The sequence below is a fragment of the Halyomorpha halys genome, unplaced genomic scaffold (genome assembly GCF_000696795.3).
Source record: "Halyomorpha halys isolate HHAL.00 unplaced genomic scaffold, Hhal_1.1 Scaffold210.1, whole genome shotgun sequence".
NCBI lineage: Eukaryota > Metazoa > Arthropoda > Insecta > Hemiptera > Pentatomidae > Halyomorpha > Halyomorpha halys.
This window is the reverse complement of record NW_027113191.1, coordinates 147,684-156,247: the sequence shown is the minus strand read 5'-3', so window position 1 is coordinate 156,247 and position 8,564 is coordinate 147,684. Positions and strand designations below refer to the sequence as shown.

General features: G+C 32.1%; 1 protein-coding gene across 3 annotated transcripts in view; it reads left to right on the top strand.

Moving 5' to 3' along the window:
- LOC106679605 (androgen-dependent TFPI-regulating protein) overlaps nt 1-8,564 on the top strand; it is a 27,222-nt gene that overhangs the window by 15,544 nt on the left and 3,114 nt on the right. For all 3 annotated transcript variants that reach the window (XM_067050773.1, XM_014418854.2, XM_014418855.2), the window contains 4 exons: nt 541-714; nt 796-933; nt 6,105-6,322; nt 6,733-6,881. In XM_067050773.1, the coding sequence (XP_066906874.1) occupies nt 553-714; nt 796-933; nt 6,105-6,322; nt 6,733-6,881 (667 nt within the window). In that variant the 5' untranslated portion in view covers nt 541-552. The remainder of the gene's footprint in view (nt 1-540; nt 715-795; nt 934-6,104; nt 6,323-6,732; nt 6,882-8,564) is intronic.

Genomic DNA, 8,564 nt, shown 5'->3' with positions numbered 1-8,564 from the left:
TCTGTTCCAGCGCGGACTGGGGGTGCCTGCGCATCCCGATAATGGTTAAACGAAAGGTCTGTTCCAGCCCGGACAGGTGGGCGCCAGCGCATCGGGCTGCGGGAAGGTTTTCATGTCGTAATTGCTACGATATTAAATTGGTAGTTTTTTAAATTTTACTTGATCCCTTTATATGAGGCATTAATTTGACAGGATGGCTAACTCCTAATCATTTGTATTATTTTCAATATCTATAATATTATCATTTAGTATTCGATATTTGGCTATGAGCAGAATATAAATTTTAGTAAATTGTTATATTTTTATATTCTGGTATAATATTGTGACAAGAAATAATATTAAATTAAATTACTTTTCTGAAAACTATTGAAAGTCAATCTGTTTTTCACAGGAGTGTCCGTAGGTGAGACGTGTCCACTTGTTGTGATATCGCTGCAATAAATAATGAAATATTATAGTCAATATTGTTTTTATTTTATAGTTGGAAAAGTGGTCAATATACCGAATATGATATTAACATGTTAATTTCATTTATTTCAGGAAAAAATAAAAATGGCTTTGAAGGAAACAGTGTTACACCTAACGATCTTTGGATTCAACCTGGCAGTGTTGATTCGGCTTATTATGGTCGGCAATACTCACCTCGAGCCACCAAATGCACTTTTTACTCTTTATAAGCGATTTAATTTGAGATTTTTGACCAAATGGACTTTTGTAATTATTTTATTACATTTATATTCTGATATTGTCGTTCACTTATAAATTTTATAATTCAACATTTTATTATTCTTTCAGGGAGTGATGTTCACATATTATACTTGCATGGTTCTGGTCCATATACTCAACTCGATATCTGTTAATTCCAAATTAAGTCATAAATTACGTACATTTGCTGATGCTATCTTCACCGTAATCGTGGTTCCTGCTGGAACGGTAAATTGTAAATAATATTAAATTATCATTTTATGCTATTCCTAATTGTAATACTTAAATAAGCCATTTTTGGAAGAATATAAAAACAAAACAAATGTCTCTCAAATGATATTAAGCAAGTAACATACCATATACACAAGTAATATAGCAATCTATACTTTCCGAATTTAATCCTCATAATGCAGGATCTACAGGTTTGCCACTTGCAGCAAATCCAAGACTTGTACAAATGCTTGCTAAAAAAGGAAAAAATAAAGATATGGGAAATGGAAGTAAACTTAAATATTTGCACTTTAGGTGATAGATGATAAAAATTCATAGAAAAGTACTGTACAACCTTAATAAGTACTCTATAATATGACCTTAATAAGTACTCTATAAAGTACTATAAAACGTATCGAGTATATAAAGTACTATGTAGCCTTACTAGAGAACCTTTAATTCCCACTTTCCTTCTCGAATTTGCATCAGATATTTGTTAATTTAGTTACACAAACCTATATTTGTGCTGTCTTCAATCAAAAATAAATGTTAAAGTTAATTGGTAAGATTTGAAACTAATATTTACACCAAATCGTTAGAATTTTAAAATATACATTCATAAACTAGAGCTAATTATTGAATCAGTAGGTCGGGAAAATTCTTTAATTAATTAAAACACAAAGAGCAAAAAGCTGCTGGTAGTTCTGAAACAAGGCTAACTGTGAGTACAGCACAAGGCTAACTGTGAGTACAGCACAAGGCTAACTGTGAGTACAGCACAAGACAAGGCTAACTGTGAGTACAGCACAAGGCTAACTGTGAGTACAGCACAAGGCTAACTGTGAGTACAGCACAAGTGTCCTATGATTTGTCCCTAATCAATCCATCAGCCACAAATTTAGGCCAACTTGTACCAGCCAATCAAAATAACTCGTCCACAGGCTTGTGCATGCACGAGTTTGATAAGGGTATAGAGGCACCATAAGATGTTAAACCATATTAAGCAGTGCAATGTACCAGAGTTGGAGAGAACTCCAGTGGCTCCAGGAGAAGGGAGAGAGCTCCCTATGCTTTGAGGGACAACCTGGGGCCAACACCAATACCACTTGAGAGATAATTGTTACATGTTAATTTTTGTTTCTTAATTTCTTTTATTTGTTTTTTCACCAGTAATAACCTTGTGATATAGTGTAATATTTATAAATGTTTTATTTCAATGAATAAAAACTAAAAATGAGATATTCTGAACCAGAAGAGTAGATCTTACAGGCTGTGTCTCTCAGTGACTTTCAAGCTGGGGGGTAGTTTCACTACCTGCCAAATTCTTTTTGATGTCTCCATCCACTTTCTGAGTGGTCCCTTCCCTTCCCTTGTGTCCTTGATGATGGCAAAGAAGTGTCAGAGGCCCCCTGCAAGCATTGTATCAAGGAAACCCAGTTTAGAATGACGCAAAAGTGATTAAAGAATGTTTTTATCTTGTAAATGTATTAAATTGTTGTAATTATGTATATATTATAATTGTTTGTGATTATTTTGATATAAGAAGGTAAACATAAAAGAAAAAATTGATCTTTAAAAGGGAGGAAACTGTTGATCTAGCATGTTCTATCTGTGATTAGAGAATCTTATTTTGAGTTTTTATTTGTTGAAATAATACAGTTATGAGTATGACAATTGCTTGTTAGCAATTATTATTATTAGTTATTAGTTTATAATTGCTAGAGTAGAATTAAGGTACAGTGTAATTTCAGTAATCTGAATTAATTGATTACAGAAAGTATTAGGAAAAATAGTGTAAAAAAAACTAACAATATCAATGCACATAAATATTTTTATTTATTAAATTTTTTTTTTTACATTTTTTATGGGAAATTTGACAATTTGAAGTTTTGAAAAGTAAATCTTTTTTGAAGAAGTTGGTTATTATTTTTTTTTCTGATACCTCTGCGGAAACTTCTTCACTGCTTCTTCTCTCAGACATAGGACTTGCAGCCAGGGTATATTATTCTCAGTTCCCCACTTTCATCTTGCTTTATTGTCTGTTTCTCAACTTGTCTTTTACCATCTTTCTCTTTTTTGTTGGTAGAGACTTCTGTAACACTTTGTACAATTTTCTAATCAGTTTAAATGTGAAATCATTCTTAACCCATTCATCATAATCTGTATAATTTAAAACTGATGAGTTTTCTCAAAAAAAGTTACTTTTGTTTTACTTCGGTTCGGATTACTGGAGTGTTTGAAGTACTGAGTGAGTTCAGATTACCAAGATTTTTTTTTTTTTTTTTCGTACCCTCCTAAAATTTTAAATTTGTTTCTTATGTGTACATATGGTGAGGTGTGCCATATGTACAGCTGGTATTATCGATACCTTTCATTGCCTTTAGGCATTATAAGGTTGTATAACATCCTAGTTATTTATGTGGCTTGATTCGCTTACGCCAGTAGATTATTGGAGCGGGGAGGGGCCGTTCCGCTGGTGGTACGATGACAAAAATTTAGACTTCAGACTTTAAGAGTCTGAAGCCCTTCCCTCGTCGAGGACGTCGACTAGGGGAACCGTGCTCTGCCACCTCCCAGGTCTTGGTGGAGGGGCGATTTCTCTAAAAAGTGGGTTACAGCAGGCCTTCAACCCATCAAAGAACTTGATGTGTCGTCGGCCTATATACTCTGGCAGGGAGGGGAGTTGGAGCTCTTCTAGGATGACACTGTTCTTGGCCCTCTGGAGCGTGGTTCCCCGGACTATCTTACGGAGTATAGATCCTTGGAAGCCCTGTAATCGGTCGAGTGTTGACTTAAAGAGGTGTCTCATGAGTGGGGCACCGTGAAGCAATGTGATTACCAAGATTATATGCGATTGTTCTATTTATACAATGATCGCCTTATGAATGGTTAAGGTGTTGGCTGCCAGGTGGAAGGACATCAGACTGAAAGTTATTCTTAGTTGTTATTTTATTTTCTGATTTTGATAGCATACAGATTTGACTGTTATTAAAGCAATTGAGCATAACTCATCAAAGTTGAAGCTGTTGATTTTATGATAAATTGATGATATACTGAGCTAATTTATGGATTAAGTGATAATTAATAGTTCTAGGATTTGGAAATTAATAAGGTTTAAACCAAGTTTTGCCCTTAAACTTTTTGTGTGGGAGTTGTGAACAAAGGGACAAGTGTGGACCATGCCTTGCCCATTTTGTAGTCTTAATGCTTATCCTAAAGTAAATAAGTACGAATTGTTTAAAATAATTTATTTCTATAGCAAATTGAATGATTGCTCCAAGGACAAGGAAATCAGTTGAATGGTTGAAAGTGGGATAGTATTTACTGAGGAGGGTTTTCGATATCCATTCAAGATCAGGTTATTATTAGCTACCAGATCGCATAGAAGAACTGTTCTAATATAATACCAGATAAGTGTCAATTATGCTCAGTTATGCTGGAATCAATCCAGCACATCATTGGTGGATGGTTGGCTTGTACCAAATATCTCCAGAGGCATAAAGATGTAGCCAAAATTTTGCATCAGGTACTAAGAGCGAAACATAACTTATTAGATGATAAGACTCCATATTATAAATACCACCCAAATAGACTTCTCCCCAAAGGTCCCCTCAAGCTCTATTGGGAAGAATTAATTATTACGGACTATACTGAACATCATAATAAACTAAATAAACTTGTTATTGATTGAAGAGCAAAAAGAGCAGAACTTATTGATGTCAGGATCCCCAATGATAATAATATAAGATCCACTGCAGGAGAAAAATATCAGAAACCGGCTATACAATTGAAGGAATTATCTCATTTGGAAGGTTTCACCACTATCCCAATTATAATATCTATCAATGAGCTGGTATAAAAATCAACAGTGCAGGCAGGATTATTGATGTGCTAAGGGAGGTTAAACAGTCAGTTCTCGTTCACATAGCACGTCTTGTTCAAACATTTTTAATACCTTGAAATAAAAATAATAATATGAAGGTAGTTGGGCTTCTATGTCTCCTTTCTTCATATTATTACCAATAACATTGTTATCTTGGCAAAGAGAACTGTTAACATTTTGGATTTCTGGAAAGTTGTTGATGAATATATTAATAAATAAGGAGGATTCTAGCGATAAGTCAACATATCAGCAGGCTGGAGAGGACTCACAACCTTTAGGACTTAGTACTTTTTCAGTAGCTAAAGTAAGTTGAGCTTTATAGCCTACATTTATATAATCTTATTGGCTCATACCCAAACGATGCCTGAATTGGAAAAACATTGAATCATCAGTAATTTATGCTTGGGAATATGACAGATAATAATTGTAATAATAAAAGTAGATCAAATCAATTTGAAGGAAATGGTAAGGGCGGCGGTCAAGAAGGAAGGAAAAATATTTATAATAATAAAGATAAATGATGATATAAACATATTAAAAAATAATCAGACAACATTGCAAAAATAGTAATATTAGGGGGAGTAATAAGAAATAGAGTAAATGAAAAATAGCCATTAGGTGGAAGCGTAAGCAAATAGAGTAAAATAGTTATGGTGAAAAAAAAAAAAAAAATGTAAAATAACATAACATTATTTTTTAAATATTAAGAGGATAATGACAGGATAAAGGTTAAATGTATTTGTGTATGTATAATTTATTTGTTCACTTTATTATGTTAGTAATTCTTTTTGTATTTGGGCATAAGGTGGGATAAGGCGCTATGCTACTAACTCCAAGGATCTGAGTTCGAATCCGGCTGGACAGATAATTATTTTCTGTTACACTGTAACCATGAGTCAATTATGGAATCCTCCTGAGGTCCACCCAATCTCATAAAAAGGGTACCCTTAGTTGGGGAAAAATCTGGTGGTTGAGTGTGATCTTGATATAATCACTTCTTTGTATAACCGTACTTCTAAAAATAATGCTTCCTTAACCCATGACCCTTTGGGGTTCATGGCTCATAGCAGTTCACATTATTTTTGTATTTAACTTTATCTTCTTTATTATTTTATATAAGTTTCTTGATTGTTTATGTATTTTCACTTTTATTTTTTATGTCACTGTTTTATCCTTACATTTAATTTTACTTCTTGTAATTGATACAAAGAATGATATATTATAAGAATAATATATATATATATATATATACAATATATTAAATAAAATATAATAATTTTCAAATAAATGTTGTTAAATATTTTAGTTCATCACAGTGGCATTTTGGTCAATATATCTTTTTGACAGAAATCTTATTTTTCCGAGCTGGATGGAAAAAGTGATCCCAGCTTGGGTGAACCATGGTATGCATACATTTAACTCAGTCCTCCCATTGGTGGATTTGTTTCTTGTCAAGCATACATTTTCTCCATGGTCAGAGTCCATATATTATTCTGGATTGTATTTTGGATCTTACATTCTCTGGTAAGTATATTTATATTTATGTATACATACATACATAATTATGTATAGTTAAAAAGGAAGGAAATGTATTACAAAAGGTGTACTGACCAATTGATATTGATACTGATACTGTCCAACTGATGCTGATACTGATACTGCCCAACTCCATTAAGTAGCTACTATGTCATAAATAGTAATTCACTAGCTTTTATATAAGCTATTGAATACCAAACTTGGAGTTTTGAGGTAAGCAAAACTTCAGGAGAAGTTCTATAACGTTTTTAGTAAGAGATAACAGCTTTTTATGTTATAAATAGTAATTTACTAGCATATTCTACTATTTCAGCAGTTAATGCATTCATTAATTAATTGAATAATTACTTTTTTATGAAAGCCAAACTAATAGTTTTATGTTTATATTTTTTTTTCAGTCTTTTTGGTACTTATTTCCAGTATGGAATTTGGCTCTACCCTATATTTACTAAGATGACATTTTTACAGAGTATTTGCTTCTGTGTGTCCGGTTATTTGCTGAATTTAGTATTTTATTCCATTGCAAGACTTATTGCAATAAACTTGGGTAAGATATTTTAAAAAATATTTGTACTAAACTAAAATTAGTTCTCTCCATATGATTGAGGTAATTGCATCCCAAAAATAAATAAATCCTCATATGTAGGATAGTAATTTTGGGTATGCTATTCTTCTCTCATAATTTTGAGGATCTAAAATGGGATTTGGTCCAGAATTATAATGACGCAACTATAAATCTTGTGAAATTGACTTTATTGTGTTGGCAGGCTCAAAAATACATTTAATAGATGCTTGTAAGCCACCCTCCCCTTCCCCTAAAAAAATTAATCCCTATAAAAATAAGAAAAAAATATCAAATTTCAAAGCTCATAAATTAAGAGGAATGGAATAAAAAAAAGTTAAAATATAATCAGGAATATTAACAGAATTTATAAAAAATAACCCTCTATAAATATAACCATGTTGAGTTGAAGTAAACAAATAAACTATAACAACAGCTTATAAAAGATGAAATAAAGTTATATAATCTCAAGAAATAATAGAAGGAGATGATGATATATTATTTGAACAACAAAGAAACCTGATAACCCTCATTAATTAATAATCTATGACTCTATCAACACTCATAAATAATCTCAGCTAAACAAAAAAGAGCAGAAGAACAAAATCCATGACCTAATATAATTAAAGAACCAACAAATCCAGGAATAACAGTAATATGGGCTCATCACAAGTTACTAAGAAATAACAGTAATATGGGCTCATCACAGGTTACTAAGAAATAACAATAATATGGGCTCATCACAGGTTACTAAGCAATAACAGCAATATGGGCTCATCACAGGTTACTAAGAAATAACAGTAATATTCACACAGGTCACCAATCACAGATATCACAGGTTACTAGGAAATAAATATTCAGAAACCACTAAACGATTAATAATAACTCTAACATTATTATACTTAAAAATTCATCACGTGAAGAATTTCATAAGTACAACAATACAATTTAAAAACATCTGATGAATGCATTTTGGAGCCTACTAACACTAGGAAGTCAATTAAACTAAATATTACTGTCACTATACTATCAGAGCAGAGATATAATGATAAGAGATGATCCAAGATTAATTTCATTAATTCTTTCCCAGACATTTTTTTTTTCTTTTAAACAACTTCTATGGAACATATTTTCCTGATCAATTGAGGTAAACGTGTTAATGGCCTTTAGTTTTTATAATGTTCAAAGAATTTTCTTGGGGAATATGGAAAAAGACAGAAAGAATCGATGAGATTGACAGAAAAAAGTGTTTATTATACAAAAAAAGGTTGCAATAAAAAAATGTCTACAATTTTTTTAAACTAAGATCGTCTTATATTTTACTTTAAAATAGTATTTATTACATTCCTAATTTGATTGGTAAATTCACAGTTGGAAAAATACCCACAGTGGAACTATGCACTTATTGGCACCTATTGATATACTTTTGCCACAGTCAACTAATATTAAGGAACAATTGTGTACCAATGTGAAATTAATATAAAAAATATGAAGGAGATAATTAGGGGTGGAGTTGAAAAGGAACAAAAAAAATTTAACAACTATTTATTTGCCAACATTTCAGCCTACTTTGCAGGGCTAAACCAGATACAACTAGAGTAGCAACTACAACTAGGGTACCACTAAACCAGATACAACTAGAGTAGCAACTACAACTAGGGTACCACT